At 51.4% G+C, this 23770-nt stretch overlaps 1 protein-coding gene across 1 annotated transcript; it reads right to left on the bottom strand.

The window, feature by feature from the left end:
- Positions 1–283: 283 nt before the first annotated feature.
- Positions 284–23236, bottom strand: SLC26A9 (solute carrier family 26 member 9). Its single transcript, XM_016937346.3, has 21 exons — positions 22951–23236; positions 20196–20335; positions 19953–20063; positions 19110–19285; positions 17139–17303; positions 16443–16595; positions 16066–16148; positions 15141–15288; positions 14731–14844; positions 14449–14526; positions 13773–13868; positions 11620–11726; positions 10781–10850; positions 10573–10665; positions 10320–10433; positions 8804–9085; positions 7414–7468; positions 6080–6225; positions 4517–4588; positions 2598–2641; positions 284–2420 (listed from the first exon to the last, which is right to left on the bottom strand). The coding sequence occupies exons 1-21, from the start codon at positions 23073–23075 to the stop codon at positions 2012–2014; spliced, it is 2781 nt and encodes a 926-aa protein (XP_016792835.1). The 5' UTR covers positions 23076–23236; the 3' UTR covers positions 284–2011.
- Positions 23237–23770: the final 534 nt, after the last annotated feature.

The following is a 23770-nucleotide window of genomic DNA, read 5'->3' as shown; positions in this document are numbered from 1 at the left end:
GACATCCCCTATAGCCACAAAAATCCAGAGTTGGCTCTGGATACTCGTCCTGGGTGTGTGGACCCCTCAGCCCAATCTTCTCTCCCCAGTTTCTGTTCTTTAGCTGGATCGTGGAAGTTTATGCATTCCCAGGATGGAAAATCGAACCTGGAGAGGAGCTGGGAGACCTACAGAGAAATCTGAGTCCTCGTTGCTTCCCCCGCCCGGGATAATGCAAAGCAAGGCCAGGTCTCTGTGGAGGTGACTTGTTTTGCTTTTCTATAAAACCACCCAAACATGTGCATTTGTTCACAATTCAAATCCAGTTTATTACCAAAATGAACAAAAGGAGAATGAGGCTTAAATTAAATAAATTATGCAAATATCTCAAGAGATAAAGTTCCCAGTCCTCCCTGGGAATTATATTATCACAGGTCAGTATCACTAAGAACATTCAAAAGCATTGAAATTCTGGATTATTTCACTACTTTGCCTCTATCTTTCCTGCTTCAACCAGGTCCAGAAGAGTGTTCTTTTCCAAATATTCCGGCAGAGATGTTTTCTTCAATGTCTTCCCTCTGCCTCATGTGTTTCCAATCTTACCTCCACAGCGGGCTCTGCAACCCTCAGACATGTTGCAGATCTCTCCCTGAGCCTCAACTCCAGGTCACTGGGTCAACAATCTCCTTCAGTTCTGAGGCTGGTCTGGGGGTTAATGATTACTTGGGGGTTAAGGATCACTTCATCAAGTCCTCAGGGGATCTAGATACTTGGTTCAAAGGGGACTCTGACTTGGAATGTCCTGAGGCTCTGTGACCTTCTCCCACCTCCTGGGCCTGAGCTGGACTTGGAAGGAGGTGGAGTAGGGGAGAGTGAGTTGTCATTGGCTAAGGCTCTTGTCCTCCTGGAATTTGGCACTTCGGGTGCTGGGCACGGTGAATCCCAGATAACATTGTCCTTCGCCTTCCAAGTTTTGAGTTCCATTGGCAGCCAGATGGCATAATGAATTCACAGAAAAGCAATGCTCCTGGGCCAAGAATGTGTTGGCTCTTGGCCAGCACCCCCTCCTTTAACTCTAAGAAGACTTGTTAGCTGACCAGCTCACTCGACACACAGACACACAACGCAGGTCTGGCTGAAGTTAGAAATGGGGATGTTTTCCTAGGCTGGGCCAGCCCAACCTGTTAGGGAAGGGGTTGTTAAGCTGAAGAAGCTTGAGAAAAGCAGTGATGAGAGGCCAGAAGATTTTCTGTGCATTTCCACTGAAATTTTACAAAACACTTACACATGCAACCTATTTATTTTCAAGTCAACAGTGGGGTTCCTCTCAATACCTCCTTGTACATATGGAAAACTTAACCCCTATTTTCATCTTCATAGGAGAAGATGGCCTGAGGTCCTAAGGGTGTTAAAGAGTCTTCCTGTGCAGGAAGACCCAATCTGGATCAGCCCCTTTCCACATCTGCATGCAGTTAGGGGACGTAGCGGATCCCTGGAGGACTTCCACCTTTGCCTACAGAAGGACCCCATTGTGTCTCTGGGCCACAGGCTGATAAGGAAGAGTTAACATGATTGGCTCTTTGCCAGGTAAAGAAGGATAAGGCAGATTTGCCAAAGGGAGGCATTTCCCTGATGGGCCCTGGGGTCAAGGGGGACTGTCTGGGCCCAGGTCCCATCCGTTTTCCCTGTGTTGGTACTAGCACCCTCTTCCCCTCTGAGGCTCTGGGTGCAAAGAGGAATTCCCAAAAGTTTTGTGCAGAACAACTGGTATCTATTACTAGGATGCCAGATGATTCTGCCAGCTACCCATCCCCCTCTTTGGGGTTTCTAGCCAGCCTCCAGGGGAAGGGAGCAGCCTCTGAGGGCAGTGATGTTTCAGGAGGCTGAGGCAGAACCTTAGTGGGCTGTCCCCGGGGAGGTAGCTCTGGTGGTCTCGACGGTCCTGGCCACTGTCCAGGCTAGAGTCTGATGTGCTTGCTGACAGCAGTGGTGGTTTGGGCAGCCTTGGGGTTGATGGAGGGGGGGCGCATAGTTACCAAGGCCTAGACTCCTGGGTGTGGAGAGCACATGGTCCCTGGGTGCAGAGCTGCCAGAGACAGAGTTGAGGCAGCTGGGGAAGGCAAGCCAGAGTCCTAACCAAGTTTATCCCTATGTCCCGTGACAGCCTGACACCATCTGACACCGAGCCGTGTGGGCTCTGGGACACTTTTTGAAGCTTGTACAGCAGGCCAGCACAGTTGTACTTGTCCTTCTGTTTTTGGCTCACTCGTAAAAGCTGGAAGTCAAGGTGTCCTTCAGCTGCCAAGGACAGGGCAGAGGTGGGTGGGGTGGAGTGAGCAGGAGGCTTGTCCATTGCGGCCAGGGCCTGACGGGTGAAGAGTGGGCTCACCAGACTCTCACTCCTGTAAGGGTAGCACCCCCCTGCTGCTGAGAGGCTCTCTCTGGAGATGCGGGGAGGGAAGGAGGGGAGGAGAGACGGGGAGAGGAGAGAGGAACCCAAGCTCTGGGGGATGCACTTTCCTCCGCCTGACACCCCCTGTGACCCCAGGCTCATCCTTTATGGAAGTCCCAAGTGCCAGGCACTCTGTAGGCAGCATGAGGACTGGCTGAGCCCTCACAGGGCGGTCAGGGTCTCTGCGTGAAACATGCTCCCGAACATCTCCTGCAGGAACCACAGGAAGGAAGTGGGAGGGGAAGAGAGAGGTTAGACCAGTTGGGGTCACAGTGGCTGCAACCAAGAGGTGACCCTAGGAACCCCTGGCCAGAACGAGGCACCTGTGTGTGTGTGTGTGTGTGTGCGAGAGTGTGTGTGAACAGGGGAGAGGCAGGGTCAGCCTAGGAGGTGAACCAGTCCAGCGTGGCAGGAGCAGGTGCTGAAATCTACATGTGAATCACCTCCTGTGTGCTGTGTGACCTTCCACGTGTCCCTCGCCCCCTAATAGCTTCACTTTCCTCATTGGGTAAAATGAGGGTTGGCAGTAGACAAGCTCTGAAGTCCTTTCTCACGTTGATAAGTATTTTGGTCCTATCCAGGCTTTTTGGAATGTGCTGGAGATTCCAAGAGGGCACCGAAATCAGTCTGCCAAATCTTTGTGGCTCCAGCTCTATTTTCTAATCTGTCCCACCTGCCATCAGCACTGTGAGAGACGGATTCAGAGCACCATGGAGCTCAATGTCAAAAAGAATGGGAAGAGGCACAAAGAGAGACACTACTTCTCATAGACCCAAAGCCAGATTTCTCCAAACCTAGTCATCTGGTTTCTTTTAATTCAGGGCATTGGTGGGGTGGTGTTAATCCAGGGGCCCTATGGGGATGGTGATCCCTCATATCCACATATCTTTTAGGTTTTGTTTTGTTTGTTTGTTTTTGAGACAGTCTAGCTCTGTCACCCAAGCTGGAGTGCAGTGGCACGATCTCGGCTCACTGCAACATCTGCCTCCCAGGTTCAAGTGATTCTCATGCCTCAGACTTCCGAGTAGCTGGGACTACAGGCATGCACCACTACGCCTGGCTAATTTTTGTGCTTTTAGTAGAGACGGGGTTTCGCCATGTTGGCCAGGCTGGTCTCAAACTCCTGACCTCAGGTGGTCCGCCCACCTCAGCCTCCCAAAGTGCTAGGATTACAGGTGTGAACCATTGCACCCAGCCACATATTTTTTAGTTCTTAAGGCTTGTCCACATGCAATAATAATTCATTTGTAGACCCAGAATCCATCTATTCTACCATAACGTAAGTTTCTAAAAGGCAGAGGCCTTTGTTTTGCTCACTGCTATGTGCCCATCCTGAACTGTGTCAGGCAAACAGTAGGTACGCCATAAATACCTGCTGAATTAATGAAAGAACAAGTGACTGCCCTGCCAATCTTGTGTGGTGGATGGGACAGGTATTACCTATGTTTCCCCTAATTTCACAGATGATAAAATCTAGGGCCCAGGGTGTATGTGGCTTGCTCAGGGTCACGTGGGTGATGTGTTGGAGAATAAGAATAGATACTGGTTCTCTAGGACTTGGTCCAGTGACTCATCCTCTCCCCACGATGCCTTTCAGGGAGTGAGAAGAATGAAAACAAAGGCCAGGCATCGTGGCTTATGCCTGTAATCCAGGCACTTAGGAGACCGAGGCAGGCAGATTGCTTGAGATCGGAAGTTCGAGACCAGCCCAGCCAACACGGTGAAAAGCTGTCTCTACTAAAAATACAAAAATTAGCTGGGCGCAGGCCTGAAGTCCCAGCTACTCGGGAGGCTGAGGCAGGAGAACCTCTGGAACCCGGGAGGCAGAGGTTGCAGTGAGCCGAGATCATGCCACTGCATTCCAGTCTGGGTGATAGAGTGAGACTTTGTCTCAAATTAAAAAAAAAAAAAAAAAGAAAAGGAAAAGAAAAAGAAACAAAGATGACCACAAATCTTTGTGGCCTTGAATGTGACTGCTCTGGGCTGGAGGTGAGACAGCTGAGTGAACGCCTTGTATTTGACAGTGACCCCATCCTTCCCCCCCTCGCCCTGCTCCCACCCTCACAGCCCCTTCCCTCAGCTCACCTGCTCTAAGTCCCAGTAGCTGCGAATGTCCTCCTCTGAGTCGTACAAGGAGAGCTCAGCGTCCCCTGGAGCCTGGAAGGGAGGAAGCCAGTGCAGAATGAGCTTCAGTGACTGAACAGCAAAGTTGGTGCATGGTGGCAGGAAAAGGGACAGGTGGCCGGCTCTGGTTGGACGCTGCTTCCTGACACATGACTTATCCTCTTGCCCCTTCCCTTACCTGCCTCACAAAAACAGCACGGCTGTGGTCTTCCCCCTTATACCAGACTGGTGTGTATCGCGGTCTTCCCTCCTTTGTGGGCCGTTAGAGGCAGGGAAGGTTTTACTCAGCTTAGAAAAACTATTGGCTAGCTGCCTGACCTTGGGGAATTCCTGTCCTCCTGGGAATCTATTTTCTAATCTGTTAAAGTCTGATAACCAGCCTCACTTTGCCTGCTTTGTCCCTCACAATGCTGTTGAAAAGGTGTGTGTTTATGTGTGTGATTTGTATCTGTGAATGTAGTCTATAATATGTAAGTATATATTATATAAAATATAAATTATTTATAAGTCTATGACTAATCAAGTATACATACCAACTAGAGTAGCTGAACATGATTAGGGCACTAACAACTAATGCAGCTTCCTCCAGAATCTCCCTCTTTGCTCTGCTGACAAATTCACGAAGCAGGAAAGCCCGTTGTTTCCCCAGGGTTTCCCTCTAGGCATGGAGGGCAGGAGCCAGCGCCCTGTGTGTTCCTGGGCAGTCTTTCAGCACTTAGAACAGATGGTTTCACCTTCATCAGTCTCTTAAGGCAAAGAGCAAATCATTGCTCTAGGGCCAGAAAAGCCTTTCTTATGATCCACAGAGGGCAGGGGCGGTTTTTACCCAGGGCTGGGGCACAACCAGAGTCTTGGGAGACCAAGGGCAGGAGCTGAGCTGGGAGGGGACCCTGAGGGCTAGAGATGACTGGGGATCTGGGCAGGGACCCCAAGGGGGTAGGCTTTTTCTGACTCCCCAGTCTTCTGGAGTTTTAGATGGTGTTATTTGTATCCCATTTTTATGTCACTTACTGAGCTAGTAAATTAAATGTCAAAAAGCTGAGACAAAACTCAGACCCAATCTCTTTATCCCTCACCAGCCTGAAATCTCTAAGCTCCGGTAAGTTAAAATGGGTAGGCTTACTCCCCTCCCCTCCCTTCCTGAAAGCCCCCTTTAGAAAGAGATGAGGAGGAGGCAGGGAACAATGCCAGCAGAGTGGGCCTGCTCTACTATGCTTTGGGTGTTTGTGCAACCAGAAAACTTATATTGATAAAGAATTTTTACAATACACAAAGTGCTTTCAAGTGACACAAAAGATGTAATTATCATTTAACCCTAAAACAAAATAAAAGAAAAATGCAGAGAGGTAGGTAATGTTAGTTGATGGTGCTCATTCTATAGATAAGGAAACAGATTCAGAAAACTGAAATGGCAGACTTGATATTGGAACTTAAACCTTCTCCTGTGTTCTTTCTAATAATGCCTCTTGGTCCTGCTATTTCAGTGCTTTGGAGCCTAGGATTCCCCAGGTGCAAGAACCTTACCCCTTGGAAGTTGCGTCCTGGGGTCACGTCTCTAGCATTTGCCTGGGCAAAGAGGACTGCGTCATGTATGCTGGGAAAGACGTGCTTGCATTCTAGACTCCCATCCTCAAAGACGCCTCCATGGCTAATGTCATTGTACACCTGGGCTAGAAGGAGAAAAGATCACCTTCAGAAAGATAACAGCCATTGTGGATTGGAGCTGGGGGTGGGGAAGATAGTGAGACCAGAGCAGGGATGGGAGAGGCCTGAGGTCCCAGCTCTTGCTGTATCTGAGGGCCATGGCATTGGCAGTGCAATATCAGTTCTGGACAGCAGAGGGCAACATGAACTTGAGGATGCTGAAGTTTCAACCCAGGGCAGAAGGAAGCAGTTTGATTTAGGGAGTCAGTACTTTGTGGTGATTCGAGTGGAAAAGCCTAAGCCATCCTTGAAGAGGCCGCTGCCAGTTCTATCCCCCAAGGACCCATCCTTCCTCTTGTTTTCCCAGACCTTTCCAGCAACTTCCAATGTGTGGCATTGGAAGTTTGTGTGGATTACTCTTAATCCTAGAGATGGTTTCCTGAGGGGGTGTCCAGTGAGGTTGGGGAGAATCCACTGCTTCTAACTCCAGAACATATCATAGCAGGTCATTGCCACTGCAGATTCTCTCCCCGAACGTGGCCATGCGGAGCTTGGGAACTGCAGCCCTGCTGGAGGGGGTCTGACCCAGTGCAGGGAGCTGGGTGTGTGTATGTGCCCCTTCACATTCTCCTGTGCGTCTGTGTGCACTTGCTCCCACATCTCTGCACTTTGTGTACATGCTAGTCATGTAAATGTCTGCTGCCCTGTGGCCACGTCCTTGAGGCTGTGTATACGCACCCTTTGGAGGCTGTATGCCTACAAAACTGCATATTTATATGTTCCCTGGGGAATTAGGGTACTGTGTGCTCTATGCCTATATCGATTCACAGAGTTTCTGATTGGGAGAGGATCCCCAAATCCATCTAGTCAACCCTCTCGTTTTACATAGGTAGAAATAGATCCCTTGAGAGATAAAGTGACTCGGCCAAGGATACATGGCAAATTAGTTATGGGGTAGATTAGAATCCTAGCTGTCCTTTTGTAACTCCATGACCTCCTCACCCCCACTCTGTCACTAAGGCCCCTAGGATGTTTATGCAATCTGACCAGTCTCTTTGGACTTGTACCTGAAGCTTTTATGAGCAGGCAGCAGCTTGTGGGGGATAGCTGGGTGCTCTCATTTCCAACCTCCTCACTATTCAGACCCCTCCAACCTGTTCCTACCCCACACTCCTTGCCAGTCTTTCAGTCCCTAAATGTCCTCTTTCTCTTACCATGGATGTTCACCAAGAAGACCTTCACGCCGATCTTCCTATAGGTGGAGCTCAGCTAGAAGTGTTGTTGGGGTAGGGAGGCAAAAGGAAAGGAATGTTCTGAGTGGGTCTCAAAAGTGATTCACAAAACGTACTTCAGAGGGGAAGCCAAACAAATAAGCAACCCTGAGAGCCCAGCAGCCAAAGATAAAAATAGCAGCAAAGCACACCACTTCTCCCTGGAGTGTTGGCTGACGGCTTCTCTGGGAAGTGGAGCGGAAATGGACTTTTGCCAACGTGGCGGGCACTTAAAGTCACCATGGCCCCTTCTTGTGGAGCTAGATATTTTCTTTTTTTTTCTTTTGAGATGGAGTTTCACTCTGTTGCCCAGGCTGGAGTGCAGTGGCGCGATCTCGGCTCACTGCAACCTCCGCCTCCTGGGTTCAAGCAATTCTCTGCCTCAGCCTACCGAGTAGCTGGGACTACAGGGGCCCGTCACCACACCTGGCTAATTTTTGTATTTTTAGTAGAGGCGGGGTTTCACCATGTTGGCCAGGCTGGTCTTGAACTCCTGACCTTGTGATCCACCTGCCTTGGCCTCCCAAAGTGCTGGGATTACAGGAGTGAGCCACCACGCCCGGCTGATCTTTTCTTTCAGTAGCTTAGATTCTCAGACTTCTTTGTGGCTTCAGACAGAAACTACAGGGGAGGATGGAGGCTCAGGGAGTCTAGAGCTTCAGCCAAGGCTGGCCTGGACTCCAGATCCCGGCTAAGGAAGCCGGCTGAGGCCCAAGGCTGGGTATGGGGCCTGCCCTGCGCCTGGTTGATGGTGAAGTCAGTCCGAACACTCTCTGTGCCCATTGTTCCCCTGGCTTGCCTCTATCTGAGCCAGCTCTGAGGTTTGCTGACTCCCGCCATTGGCGGTGGCTGCTGGAAAGTTATCAGATGGATACATTCATTCAAGGTGTCCCGTGGGCTCTCTGTTTGGCCTGATGGTGTGGGGCACTGGTATTATTTCTTCTCCTGTCCTAGGGTGGCTGGTGAATGAGGGACAAGGGCAGCAGATCATGAACCAGGAGCCAAACTGGACCCTCCTCAGAGACCCTGGGTGGGTTCCTGATGGCTGAGAGGGACTTGGGATGGCCACTGCTGGGGGTGTTGGGAGCACAGGGGCCTGAAACTCTGGTAGACTTCTCCCGCCACTCATTGTCATGGGCCGTCTGGGCCTGCTCTGTGGAGAATGTCTCAACCTGGTGGCGTCTGGGGAAAGGAGGGATTCTTAGGAGCCGTTAGCCTCCCTGGTGAGCTTCCTCCCTCAGCTTCCTGAAATGAGGGCTCCCAGGAAAGGGAATGTGGAGAGCAGAGCGGAGGGGGTGGAGTGGGTGGTGCTTGCTGTCCCCGAGGGCCTCACCTTGGCCAGGGCCTTGATGCCCATCAAGTCCACGAAGCTGACTCCACTCATGTCCAGGATGAGGGTGTGGAAGGTGACGAAGGGTGGGATGCTGGCCAGCGTGTCACTGGGCTCGCCGGGGGCCTCAGCGGAGGCCGGTGGCTCACTCTGGGCAGGTGAGGAGCTGTCAGGGCTGAAGGTGATATAGGACACGCTGGTGCCGTTAGCCGGGGTCTGGTTGTTGTTGGGGTCGGTGGGGGGCGCATTCTCAAAGTCCTGCTGCAGCTCCTGCAGGGAGACAGTCTGGAGGGGTGAGGACAGTGGGCAGAGTCAGGGACCACCAGACTGAGCCAGACCTTGCTGTGACTGAAGCAGGGGCATGGAGGGTGTAGGTGTAGGGGAATAACTCGCCTCGGTGATGGTGAACACAGACCCTGAAAGCTCCACCAGAGAGGCCTCTCCCAAAGCCCTTTCTTAGGCAGGGCCTGCAAACTTGGTCTCCTACAACCCAGACAAAGTCAGAGGACCCAGCCAAGAGAGGCACTGAAGCCTCAAGCCCACTCTGTCTGGGAGAAAGCCCCTCCGGGGACACTGAGCTCCTTTATTTCTTGAGACAGAGTCTCCCTCTGTTGCCTAGGCTGGAGTGCAGTGGCACTATCTCGGCTCACTGCAACCTCTGCCTCCCGGGTTCAAGTGATTCTCGTGCCTCAGCCTCCTGAGTAGCTGGGATTACAGGTGCCCACGACCACGCCTGGCTAATTTTTGTGTATTTTTAGTAGAGACAGCGTTTCGCCACGTTGGGCAGGCTGGTCTCGAACTCCTGAACTCATGAGAGTGATTCTCCCATCTCGGCCTCCCAAAGTGCTGGGATTACAAGGATTACTGCCGTGGCCACCCCAGCCTTGCTAGCCCTGGGCTGCCTGGGTTCCCCAGGAAATTCACTGCTGTTCCCCCTCTGGGTTGTTCAAAAGTCCATGAGCCATGTCCTATCTTAGCCAGAAAATGGAGAAGGGCCTTGGGGGTTCAGTGGCTTCCCTGGGAGATGGTAGCACCTCATCCAAGAAGAAAAATGCCCAGGCTGGGCGCAGTGGCTCAGGCTTGTAATCCCAGCACTTTGGGAGGCTAAGGTAGGTGGATCACCTGAGGTCAGGAGTTTGACACCAGCCTGGCCAACATGGTGAAACCCAATATCTACTAAAAATACAAAAATTAGCTGGGCGTGGTGGCACCTGTAATCTCAGCTACTTGGGAGGCTAAGGCAGGAGAATCGCTTGAACCCCAGAGGTGGAGGTTGCAGTGAGCCAAGATAACGCCATTGCACTCAAGCCTGGGTGACAAGAGCAAAATTCCATCTCTAAAAAGAAAAAGAAAAAAAAGAAGAAAAATGCCCAGTGGCTACCAGGCAGTGTTCCCAGAGTCTTTCTGTCTTTGCCTGTCAGGGTGGGAAGCGGGGCCCCCAGGGTACCATGAGTAACAGGGGGCAGTATCAGAATGGGCAGGAGAGCAGGGCACGGGGCTGCTTCTGGCCTCCATTCACCTTGGTTTTCATGAATAGAGACCTCCTCTGTTGTGTGGGCCTCATTCTCCGCTTCTCCTGCTTCTTGAGGTATTTTTGCTTGGCTAGTAATACTTTCTGGGGGTCCATGCCTGTCTGCAGGGAGAGAGCCAACAGCAATCTTGACCTCCACCCTCTATGGGAGTGGCCTATTCTCAGCTCCCACCGCCCTTCTGCTTCCATCTTCTGGCCACTCTCTGTCCAGAGCCTCTGGTCGCCAGGGACTGAGCCTTACCTTGGCAATGACCTTTTGCCTGAAGATCTCTGAGTTGGCAAAGTAGAGAGGGGAGCAGTACGTGATGATTTTAATCCCCTGGATATCCTGGGCCTGTGACAGGGAGACTGAGCTCAAGTTGCAGAAATGTCTTTATTGGCTTTAAAAAACAACCTCTTCTTGGGGTGGTGCAGAGAAAAGAAGGAGGTCATAAGCTTGAATTACCTACCCTATTATAGGTCTTGGGATTCACATAAATGTCAGTGTCCATGACCTGGGCCAGTGCATAGCCATTTCGACTGGATGAAGCAGGAAGAGAAAAACATAAGAGAATGCTAATGGCATATGGGCCTGGAAGGGTGCCCCTGCTGGGGCGGGGGCAGAGCCAAGGTAGGATGGGGTCCTGTCCTCACCCCCAGACTTGCTGTGTCTGTCTTTTTGCACTGGAGGCACATGTCTGGTGGCCTGTGGCCTCCTATAACTATGAGGATGACAGGCAGGTCCTTGACATAGCTCCCAGACCACAGGGCAGGGGAGAGAAGTGGTGGGAGAAGTGGTGGGAGTCGCCCTGAAGTCATCATTTCCTTGTTCTGAGTTCTCAAGAAGAGAAGATAGGATTCCCCCAACATTCAGCATACTCCCTGCCTTGGCCAAGACCCCTTCTCTGTAATACTCCCAGTGTGTAGAACACAGCTTCTGTCTTCCACCCTGGCGCTCTCCTGGGGTGGGGTCCCATTTGGTTTGGGGTTCTAGCAATGTCTTTGGAAGGATGTTGAATCTCACCACCTGCCCTTGCCCTCCTTTCTCTGCCACTGCCCTCTCCCCAGCTGTCCCCAGCAAGACTATGCTGGCTTTCTCTGGGGTTTTCAAGATATGGGAAGTCAAACAGCCCAGACTGTGCCCACAGTCCGGGCTGGGTTGGGCTCTCTTTGGGCCTGGCAGCACCTCCAGTGCCAGGCCCAGAGGTGGAAGGTACAGTGGACTAAGCCAGGCCGTGGCATGGAAGCCCTTTGCGGGCTGGCCCAGGGACCCGACTGTGGGCCTAGGAGGGCGGAAGCTATCACTTACAACTGAGTCTGGAAGACCACGACCAGGACGGAGAAGGCGACACCCACTGCCACACCATAGGGCAGGCTGAGGAAGAAGGAGGAGAGGAAGCTCACTACCCAGATGCACTGTGAAAAGAGAGATGTCAAAAGCAGACCTGGGGAAAAAACAACCTCTTTCAGGAAGTCTTCCTGGATTAGCCAAGGCCATTCTCTGTTAGTACAACCTCAGAGCCTCTCTTCTCTTTTTTTTTTTAAATAGCATTTTTGCAATATTTTATGTATTTGTGCTTTGGTTACACTTTCCTCTTTCCCTTAGATTGACTGTGGTTGCCTGATCTTGTCTGTGTTTTTAATAGAAGCCTCAGCACACAGGGAGGTGGCATCTATAAGAGCATGCATCTTGGGTCAGATCTGTTTGGGTTCAAAATGTGTTTGTTTGTTTGTTTTTGGAGTCACAGGGTCTTGCTCTGTTGCTCAGGCTGTAGTGCAGTGGCAAGATCAGCTCACTGGAGCCTCAAACCCTTGAACCCAAGTTGTGCTCCCGCCTAACCTTCCTGAATAGTTAGGACTATAGGCACGTGCCACCACACCCAGCTAACTTTTAATTTTTCTAGAGATGGCTCTCGCTAAGCTGCCCAAGCTGACCTTGAAATCCTGACTTCAAGCGATCCTCCTGCCTCAGCCCCCTAAAGTGCTAGATCACAGGTGTGAGTCACCACACCCAGCCCAAAATTTTGTTCTTTAATGGCTATGTGAAACAAAAGGAGAATAATAATGCCTACCTCATGAAAGGATTCAAAAGTTAAGGAATGTGACGGTCCTAGCCTAGTGATGGATGCTCAGTAGGTGATCAATAAATGTGAGTTCCCTCTCTCTGTCTCACAGCGAGCTGCGTGGGCCCTGACAGGAGCTCAGCAGTGCTTTCTGATCGGCTGGGGGCCTGGTTTTGTGTGTGGGTAGGGGGCAACATTGGGTGAAGTTTTGATAGTTGCCCCCTATAGATTTTAAGACCTGGAAGTTCCTCTAAAGGAAATAAATCTGCCCAGATTCCTGTAGAGAATTGCTGTGAAGATCAAATGGAAACAAAAGCCGCCATATGAACCTAAGGAAATACCACCATAGCGGGGGCTTGTTGGGTTATGGTCAAAGCAGATCCTTGGGCTGGGAACTGAGGTATAATTTTTCTCCCTGTCCTCATCACTGTCTCTCTGGGTGACCACAGATGAGCCACTCACTTCTCTGGCTTTAAGGATTTTCTTCCCTGCCCTAGGTGGGTGAGACTGCCTTCCCTATGAGACAGTATAGCCTAGAGGTCTGGAGTCCAGGACTTGGAGTTTTAATCCAGACTCTACCACCTCCTACCTCTGTGGCCTTTGACAATTTACTTAACCATTCTGAGCCTTGGTTTCATCACCGTTAAGAAAGTTTAGTAAATCCTCTCCCATAGGTTATGGCGGGGCTTAAATGGAGAGAAGGCAGTGTCGTCAAAACACACTGGCCTTCATTACTATGCCCAGTGGATGATGCGGTGGAGTGTGTGACTAATCATAACAATAAGTCATGTTTGCCGAATGTTTGCGCTCATGTGGTGTTTTCCCACTGTTATCTCATTTAATCCTCGGAACCAGCGTTTGACGCAACCATGACTGCATGAGTCTCACCCCCATTTACAGATGAGGAAATAGAACCCCAGGGAAGTCTAGTAACTTGCTCAAGATTTTGGTCCTCTGGCTTTATGTTCTAGGTTTTTTTTTTTTTAAATACAAACTATTTCCTTTTGTGTTATAAAGCTGTATGTCATAAAGTAGTCATAGCTAAGCTTTATTGAGTATAAAATACGATGTAGACAACATGTTTACTTGTATTACCTTGCTTCTTCTTCATAGAAAACCCTGGGAGGCAGAGAGTATAAAATAACCATTTCCCCAATTAAGACGCCAAGACTGGGAAAGGTTAAGGGGCTTGCTATTGGCCATGGAGCCAGCAGATGGCTGAGTTAGGGTTTGAACATAGGATGTTTCACTTCGAAACTTGGACTTTTAACCACTCATCTCATGCTAATTAGGAAGCAGCAGACTAGAGGGTTCATTGTTAGGACAGGGCTGACAGGGCTGTGGGGTTGGAGGAGAGGGCAGGGGCATGGCCAGTACCCAGAGGCTGCCCGATACTTACACAGTCCAGCTTGCTCTTCCTCCACAGGTAGTAGGGGTCGGTGAGTTGCTTGAGGGAGTTCTTGAGATTGACAGCGATCAGGGCTCCTAGCACAGACTAGAGAAGCAGAACATTGCTCCAGGACCCCAGGGTCTCCCCTTCTTTTTGCCCTCCTGCGCATACCCGACCCCAAGGCCTGGCAGGACAGAGACGGAGTTCTGGAACACCTCCCCTGGCTGATCCCCCAAATCTCTGCATTCGACCTTAGGTTTGGAAAGTGCTGGCGTTAGAGCCATGGGGTCCTTCCTGGCCCCATCCTTTCCCTATCTCTCTTCCCTGATCTCTAAATGACGCATGCCTAGAGCCCTCCTAGCTGGGCTATATAAGAGCCTGGTACTCATGGGTAGGTGCAAATGTTGCCTAGGGATTAGACTCTGAGGCCAGAAGGCTGGAGTTTGGGACCAGCCCTGCGCTGTAAGCTGCCTCACTATGGACAAGGTTACTTAGACTCTCAGACTCAGTTTCCTTCACCTGTAAAATGGGGAGGATAAAACCTGCATTGTCTACCTCACAGTTTGTGGTTGAGACTAAGTATGACAACAGTGGCACTTTGTAGTCCGTAAAGTGCCACACAACTCTCAGGGATTGTTCTTATTGGAGTCTTTCGTTGTCTTCTGCTCGATGGCTGGGCTCTTACCTTAGGGAGAGGATACAGATAGATCCCCAGGACCAGCATGGTGATCATCACCACCAGAGACACACACAGGCTGGCCACCTATTCCGAGAAAGAGTTGGGGATAGAGGGAAGGTGTGAAATTTTTGCTCTTGATTTATTTCCAATCCATGGCTTTGGTGGAGTGGAGACTAAGAAGGGAAGAAGGGGGTCGGAGAAGAGCTGGCCTGGCTTGCAGTGCCCAGGCTTTTTTGGGGCAACTGTTCTGTTACCACCTCCCCCCAACTCCCCTAGAACAAGGCTCACCTGGGATTTTCCTCCAGCTCCATCCACAGCCAGAGTGACAGAAAGCGCACAGCAAATGACATGAATTTTAAAGAAGGAGCCAAAGAAGTTGCTGCAGCCGAGAGCGATCATCTCCTGCAGGGAGGGGACAGGATTAGAAGCCAGTGTGGGGCTGGGGGGCACGGGGACCAAGTGCAGTCAGGCATGCAAGCTGGACTGTGGGCGTAAGACCTGAGAGTGACCCAGTGGCTATAAAGTCACACATTCCCAGTCAAGAGGAGGTCAGCCTCTTGGGGTCAGAGGACCCCCTATCCCCCACACTCGAGGCAGCCTGCCTCACCTCAGCCCAATGATCTCCCCACCCAAGATATGTCATGCCAGGCCTGAGTTGACCTGTCCTGCCCAGTCCTGCCGGGGGTGGCCAGAGCTACCTGGTTCGAATCCACATCGTAGCCGTGCTTGTTGGCCAGGGTCCGGCCCATAGCCAGGTTGATGACGTAGCTCACGATGGCTAGGGAGAAGGCTGTGCCTATCATGTCCTTCCACTGTGAAACCACAGGCGACACCGGAGTGGGGAACCTGCCGAGGAGCCAGGAAGGAGGCAGAACCCAAGGGTGTGAGTGGGGAGGGCAGCCAAGTCCTTCACCAGCCCACAGGGACCAGCCAGGCCCCCATGGTGTGCCGGGATCTTTGCCTAAGTTATCCCATCCAGTCTGAATCCTCAGCACCACCCCATAGGGTAGGGACCATCACTCCTGTTTTACAAAGGAGGAAACTGAGGCTGAGAGAACCTAACTTGCCCAAGGTCCCCGGGCCAGTATGTGGTAGGGCCTCGTTTGTTAACTCCCAGATTCTGAACCCTGTATGCTCACGAGTCCACAGACCCCTAGACCTTTGGTGCTATGTGGTCTTCCCTCCCTTGCCTGTTCCAACCCTGCAGGACAAGTGTCACCCCTCTCCTCCCAGGGCCCAGCATGGTGCCTGGCACAGAGTGGATGCTTCATGAATCTGGTTGAACCTAATAGTTCCCTTTCTACATGGACAAAGAACCAATGCATTAGAGCAAGGCAAAGAGCCAGCAAGGGGCTGTTCAGAGAGGCTTTGTTTAACAGCATCAGTTGAATGAGATTTATAAGGGGAGTGTGGCAGTTAAGACTCATTTTTCATAAAATAGCCTACATTGGCTGGCTGTGCGGCCCTTCTCAGGAAACGGTAATAGTAATAATTCATACATGGTCAGTGTCATACAGTTTCGACTGCACTTTCATAGAGTTCATCTTGTCTCCCTCTCCGAGCTCAGGCCTTAGTGGGGCATGAGGTGCGGGTGGGCCAGGCTTCTGGGCCACCTGGACTCACCCGCGTTGGATTTCTCCCACGATCTGCATGTGATACTTTTTGGGCATCTTACAGCCCCCGGAGATAGCTGTTGCCACCACCACCTGCAAACCCCAGAGTGGAGAATGGGGATTGGCCCTAAGGTGGGGCCAGGGCAGGGGTCTCTCTCAAGTCTCCCTTTTCTCTGGGGACCCTGAATCCCACTCCCCTGCCTCCTTAGGGGGAATTATTAGAGCAGTAGAAAGAGAGGAAACGCCACATACAGGGGATGGGATGGATTCACAACTGACTTCCTGTCCCACTGGCTGCCAGTTGAGGGGATGGGGTGAGGAAAGGTAGGGGCTTCCTCGTCTCACAGCCTGGCCCCCCAACATCCCAGCTCTGAACAAGGTCCTTACCACAATCATCTCTGTAGGGATGGGGAAGCGAATCTTGTGCATGTAGCGAGCATTGAGCTCCTTCACCAACACCAGGAAGGCACCGCTGATGAGAGCGAAGATGAGCGAGGCGATGTTGGTGTGGGGGAGGTTTTTGCAAATGTCAATGAAGGTCTGGGGGAAAGAGCATCATGCTCACAGGCTCCCACCCCTTCTTCCCATACTACCCCACCTTTGGGTGTGTGACCCAGGGAAGGGATGCCATCAAAGCTAATGGAGGCACACCAAGACAGAATTAAAACCCTGATCACGAACCCTGTCCCGTCGTCCACCGCCCTTTCCCAAAAGGCACATGGGGAACTTGTGCTAGAAAAGGAATGCTTTCTTTTTCTTTAGAAGAGTTTGGGCTGAAGGAGGAGGGATGGAGATTAGACATAAGGCAGGACTTTCCAGGCAGGGAGGGGTTGAGGCACTAGAATGGGGAACTGGCGGAGAATGTACAGCTCTTTTCTACAGGGATTAACTACCAAGAACCTCTGTGAGCCTCAAGGTCATCACTTTGACCCTCCCACGACAGAAACCCCCTCAGAATCCTCTCTGAACAACAGCTAAGCCAGCCCTTGCAATGAGGAGCTCACGACATCTGAAAACAGTACATTCTCCTCATGTGTCTGCTGGAGCCTGGCTCCATTGGCAGGGGTGCATCCCCAGACTCACAAAGACGATGGACCCTGGGCCTGTGTAGGAGGGGATGGTCAGTCCGAAGATGTACTTGAGCACCGAAATCAGGATCTGCAGGCCGGCGGCCGTCATGAAGCCCCGGATGAAGGACTCGGAGAGGTAGATGGCCACAAAGCCAAACTGCATGAAGCCCAGACCCATCTGAGAGGAGGAAAAGGGTGGTTGGTGGTGGAAGACCGATGTGGTTCAGCAGTTCCAACGACCCGCCCCACACACACGCAGGTCTGGAGCTCCATGCAGTCCTAGCGTAGCAGTAGCTTGAGGGAAATGGACCATCTGTGACCTTCACCTGCCCTTCACTGTGCTCTACATGGCTGCCATCAGACCTTCAGCTCCTTTAGAGCATGGGCCTTTCTGTCACATCACCTCTCTGGCTTTGGCTTATCTGTTAAATAAGTCTGGTCCTCCCCCGGTGTTTTCTCTCTCAGTAAATGACACCATCGTTAACCTGGTTGCCCAACCAAAAACTTGAGAGTCATCCTCCCTTACCTCCCACATCCAGTCTATCACCAAGCTCCTGGTAAAACATTCTTTTCAAGTCCAGCCCCATCTCTTTCTCTACCTGGTCTTCGCCTGCATTATTCCTGCCTGGGCCTCTGCAGAGTCTCCCAACAGGTCCCCTGCCTTGATTCTAATCCACCTCCCACTCATCATTGTGTAGCCCGAATGATCCTTATAAACTGCCAATCAGACCCAAAGTCGCTGTTCAGAGAACAGACCCCAGATCTCATTGTCTGGTTCCTGCCTACTTTTCCATCCTCTTCTGGGCCCTCTACCCTCCAGCCACACCAAGCCCCTTACTTTGCCTGCGCAGATCACACTCTCTCAGGCCTCAGTGTTTTTAGGCACTGTTCCTTCTGCCTGGACCATCCTCTGTATATCTTGTTCCTGGTTAAGTTCTCATCCTTTAAGAGAGGTGGAGTGTCACCTCCTCTTTGAGGTCCTCCGTGACTCTGCTCTGTGTCCCTACAGTCTTTGTACACGGCTCTACTTTGCTGCTTATCTCACTGCATACAAATTTATCTGTTGACATGGCTCCTTCCTCTGCTGGGCTGTGAGCAACTTGTGAATTGGACCTATTTCTTACTTATCTTTGTATCCCAGCGTTTAGCCTAGTTCTTGGCACAAAACCGAATGAATGAGTGAATGAAAAGGCGCTCTCTGGGACTGTGTTTTGCTCTTGCATTCTGTCATGTTGTGCTTCCCTTCATAAAACCTAGCAGAATACTTTGCAACCATTTGCAGAAGCTCAATTTATGTTGTGCAACTGCTGCTGTGGCTTGGAGCAGAGGAGGCTGGAGCGGAGTGAGGGATGTTAGAGAAAATTAGCAGTCTGCAAGACTGTGCTGGCAGAGAGTTGGGTTTCTCCACGGGATAATGGAGAGAGGCTGTGAGTCTTTTACAGGTTTAAAGCTCAGGACAGTTTTACCAGGTACAGCTGTTGTTTTTTTGTATGGTCCTGCTACATGCAGATGAGGAGATACTGTTAAATTTCAAGGTTCACTTTAGCCCTGGGATGGGGAGGAGGGAGGAGGTGAGCCCTAACTTGGTTTGTTTTTTTTTTTTTTTTTTGAGACGGAGTCTCGCTCTGTCACCCAGGCTGGAGTGCAGTGGCGTGATCTCGGCTCACTGCAACCTCTGCCTCCCGGATTCAAGTGATTCTCCTGCCTCAGCCTCCTGAGTAGGTGGGACTACAGGCGCATGCCACCAAGCCTGGATTATTTTTGTATTTTTGGTAGAGATGGGGTTTCATCACGTTGGTCAAGGTGGTCTCAAACTCCTGACCTCAAGTGATCCACCCTCCTCAGCCTCCCAAAGTGCTGGGATTACAGGCATGAGCCTCTACACCCAGCCCCCTAAATCAGATTTAGCATCAAAGCTATGGCTTTGAGGGAGGGGCAGGGTGGTCTGATGCCCTTCTAGCAGGGTTGGGGGCTGCCCCCTCACCTGGATGATGGCGGTGAGGCAGGCTAGCGTAGCTGACACGTGCAGCCTCTCAGCCTCCATGGCTGCTGTGTCCACATAGCTCTCATTGGTGGCATTGTTGAAGACCTGGAATTTCGACTCTGGGGCCAGCTGCAGACAGATGTTACCCACCAGGATGCTGATAACGGCAAAGGTACCTGTGGTGCCCCACCCAGCCAGCAAAAATCAGAGGTTTGAACCACACCGATGGAAACCAGAAAGGGGCCCAGGAATGCTTCCCGACCCCCAGGGGGATGGATCCCTGCACCTCCAAGGCTCTTCTGCATCACAATAATAACAACCACTCACTCTAACCATGATCTATGCTTTTCAAGGTGCTTTTACCCCAATGGTCAATATTGTCATACCGGACACGTGAGGAAATGAACTCAGAAATAAGAAATATAAGCAGAGCCTGAACCAGAAACCAGCCCTTGTGACCAGGCTTTCCTCCATCTCACTTAGCACCAGAGAAGTCCAAATGTCCCTGTAGTGGCCGGCTGGGACCAGCCAGGGAGTTAGATGGTGATTTCTCACATCTGTTTAAGCATGTTATAGCATATGGTATATCTTGTTCTGCTAAGTCTTCCTCTCATTCCTAGGAGGAAGATGGAACAGGTAATGCTAACTGAACTCAAAGAGGCTCAGTGGTTTCTCCAAGGTCACCGAGGACCTGGAAATGACATTCACAGTGACCATTCCCCTAGGACTGACCAGGAACAACTCCAGGAGAATGCAGATGGAAAATCTCCCGAGGCCCCTTTGCCACACCTCCCATCCTTGTGGTCTGGGTCATCCTGCCTGCCCAGAGGGGAGAGGCCTTACCTGGCACCATCTGGTGAACACCCCCCAGGAAGAAGTAGGTCAGGAGGGGGAAGAAGGAGGAGTAGAGGCCATTGACTGCAGGAAGGTTGGCCAGCAGAGCAAATGCCATGCCTGCAGAGGACAACGAGACTGAAGCTCAGCAGCATGACTAGCTTATGGGGATCACAGAGGGATGGAGTGGGGATGAGGAGAGGAATGGTGAGGGGAGTAGCAATCCAGGCCTGGCTGAAGGAGCCCCTTCACCTTGTGGGACCTGGATGGATCCCCCGCTGAGTCCACCGAGCAGGTCAGGAATGATGTAGTCTTTAATCTTGTACTTGGGGAGCCAGGAGAGCACAGGCAGCAGCCCAAACACCACAGCTTTGATCTTGGCTGAGGAACATCTGGAAGGGAAAGGGGAAAATTTCCAGTCGGCTCTGCATGGCTTGGACATTCCTTGTTGGAGAGGGATTATCATATCCTGCTCATTTCATTCATTGGTTCATTCAAAATTCACTGAACTGTGTGCCAGGGATATTGAGAAGAAAAGGCAGGAACTTTTTCTTGAGAGCTCATCAACTTGTCCTGGGCATTAGCTGGAGGTCTTCTGACTGCCAGCTGCTTACCTGGGGAGTTTATAAGACTTGGCTTAAAGGTATGGGTGTTATGGTGGCTCAGCCTTCGGAGGTATCAGATCCATCCCTTGGCTCAGATGGCTTTTCTCTGGGAAAGGCTCCTCTGAGTCCTGTCTGTCTGATCCCAGGCCTGGGTAACTGCACCTTGGCTCCTGCCGCTGTGTGTGCATCCTGTGTGTGCATTCCTTGCTTTTTGTCTGTCTCTCCCACTAGGCAGCAAACCCCACCACGCATGGCGAGAAGTCTAGCTCTCCTGTTCATCTTTGTACACCTCGAGCCTTGCACAGGGGCACTTAGTAAATATTTGTTGAATAAATGAATGAGTGAATACACCCGAGTGGGGCCTGCCTGCTGCCATTTTTCTTAGAACTTCCTTGAAAAGGAAGGCTCTATTGTTCCTGCAGGGTGCACTCTGCTGACTCACTATCCTTTATGTGTGGTAACTCCAATACCGAAGTTCTTTCTACTGTTAATTCACTGGGCAGCAGAGGAGGGAAGAATTCGTTGGTCAACGCAGGGTGGGGAGAGTTGATCCCTTCCCTGTTTGTTGAACACCTCAAGGTCCTTTCATAGAAACTCAGGAGCGGTAGGAACAAGGGCTTACAAACTCAAGGGTGACAGCCGGTGGATTGATGACTGGAAGTGGGTGAGGGGCATTTGCTTTCCTTCTCCCAGTTGAGGGAACTCAAATACCTAGGGCCCATTTGGTGACTCACTGGCCTGCTCTGATGAGGCTTCCTTTCCTGCCCAGCACCAATTCCTGCTCTTTGCTCTTGCTCAACAATAGTTTCCCTGACACTCGGTCCCCTGGATGTCACCCAAGACTGAAACCAACAAAGACAATGCTTTGTACCTTGGAAAGTCTGGGCAGATTTTCTCTTCCAACTAACACTCCAAGAAAAAGCATCATCATCAATATCTTACCCCCTGTCCCTTCTGGGGCTCATGGGTGCCTCTGCCATCCCTGGGATGCTGGAAGGGGAGGTGGATGGGGGATAAATTGCTTAATGCAACTCTAAAGCCTTGCTTGAAGAGAGAACCAGCCCTGCAGGGGCTCCATCAGGTCTGTTTGTGGCAGAGAAAGCCGGACTTATGAATAGAGAGCTGGCTAGGGAAAGAAAAACAACTCATTTGAGGGCTAGTCCATGCCCAACCTTACTTGCAAGTCTGCTGTATGTTGGGCAAAGCAATCTGAAGCTTGAAAGAAGAACTGGAAACAGAGGCTGAGAGGGATTAGCTTTCTAGACATTCATTCATTCATTCATTCATTCATGAAACAAATATTTATTGGTGCACCTTCTCTATGCCAGGCACTGTTCAAGGCTCTCATGCCAGTATCATAGGAATTGTTAGTTTGCTATATCCCTTTACAGCTTCCATTATCCTAATCTTTTAGGACAATAGCAGATCTTCTCACCCTCAGACTTTGTGCCCTAAAGTCTTGGGCACAAAGACTGGCAGAGACCACCTGTCTGAGGAGCACAGCTGTGAGGACAGACTGTAACTGGGCAGAAATGGAGCCTCCCAAGAGAAATTGGGCTGGGCTGGGGCTTTTAGTACAAACTCAAGTGGGTGATTCCCCCGGCCTGAACCAGTTCCACCTGCATCTCCACTTCAGCCATTGCCAGTGACCTCAATCCAGGTAACTGAATCAGCCGTTTCCCCAGGAGAGTGAGGGAGAGTGAGCCGGACTATAGCTGGGCCAGAGGAGGTCTGCCAGGAGTCTGGGAATGGGGAGGGTGACACCCGCAGCCCCAGCCTCCTGGGGTGTGGGTATGGATCACCTTGTGTAGCGCCTCCTTAGGGACAAGGTTTCATACCCACCATCGCATTTCCAGGGAGATGAGAGTGGAAAGACCCTGGGCGCTGGTAGGACTACACCCTGGTAGGTCCCCTCAGGAAAGTTCAGAAATTTAGGGCCTCCTTTTGGCATTCTCTGGACCAAGTGGAGGAAGGAACATCCGGGAGGGAAAGGACAAAGAACCTGGGGTGATGGTAACTTCAGGTATTTTTTGTAAGGAGGGAACAGGGCATGGAGTAAGGGCTCTGATGCTCCCCACCCCTCCATAACGTAGATGCTCATCTACCACGCCTTAACAAACCCAGAGAGACCCGGGTGAATTGAGAATATGGGAGATGCCATGCAGGGGTTTGGGAATGCCATATAACCCTTCTGGATGGTTCTTGCTCCTGCTCCCCATCCTCCCTGGGGGTCTCAGTACAGATGAGGTTGTAGGATCTTAAATTCATCATTCAGAACCTCGCTTCCCCAGGGCTTCCCTTAACCCCATCTTAGGGATACCGGTGCAGAAGCCGTGTCCTGGTGCAGAAAGGATTTTGGTAGGGAGCAGAGGAGGCAGGAGTCTGGGTTCTGGACCAGTTACCTGAAGGCATTGCGAAGTTTCTCTCCCACTGGGTATGTCCGGTCCTTCTTCTCAAACTCATCGTCGAAGAGGGTAAGGGAGTATGCGGCTCTGTCTACCACGTAGCGGGGCCTGGGCTGGCTCATATCTGGGGCATTTACAAGCTTTGGGAGAAGCAGAGGAGGGGAGGGTGAGGGAACATCCCTCCCTAGTGCCAGCCCAGGCCTTCTCTCTCTGGTCCTTGCAGTAGCAGAGTTTTATTCTGGCCTTCCCCGCCCCGATAAAGCAAGGTGCCTCCCTTCCCTCTGTCAAGTTTTTCCGTCAGACTCCCTGGTCGCAGTGGCCTTCCTTCCCAGGCACTGATGACGCATACACTCTCCCTGGCTGTTTTGATTGGTGCTCAGCACGTGGCTGGCACTCCACACCTGTGGCGTCACTGTCACCCCCACTGAGCACCAGGCAAAGGGGAATCACGAGGGCAGGAGGCCCCACTTGATGCAGCAGGTGGACCCTCCCCTCCCCTGACCCCTGGTGTCCCCACAAGCCATACTCCCTTCCCAGACCTCGGTTTCCCTGGCAGAAAGGCTCCTACCATTCAGCCAGTCAGCTTGGAAGAAACAGAAAACAGCTTGCCTAGAGGCAGGGGGATAGCTGAGATGACCTCCAGAGGACCCTTCTTGGATAAGACATCTAGAACTTCACCAACAGGTTTCCCAAGGGGACAATGGTGTGTGTGGGGAAACCAGGATGGTCCACCTGCCGGCTCTCTCTCCCACGGCTTCCTGTGCCTAATCTTTCCCCCACCCTTGTGTACTGCCGCTCCTTTCCTCCTCACTTTTTG

This window comes from Pan troglodytes, chromosome 1 (assembly GCF_028858775.2).
Source record: "Pan troglodytes isolate AG18354 chromosome 1, NHGRI_mPanTro3-v2.0_pri, whole genome shotgun sequence".
Taxonomy (NCBI): Eukaryota; Metazoa; Chordata; class Mammalia; order Primates; family Hominidae; genus Pan; species Pan troglodytes.
This window is presented reverse-complemented; position numbering and strand designations above follow the sequence as displayed.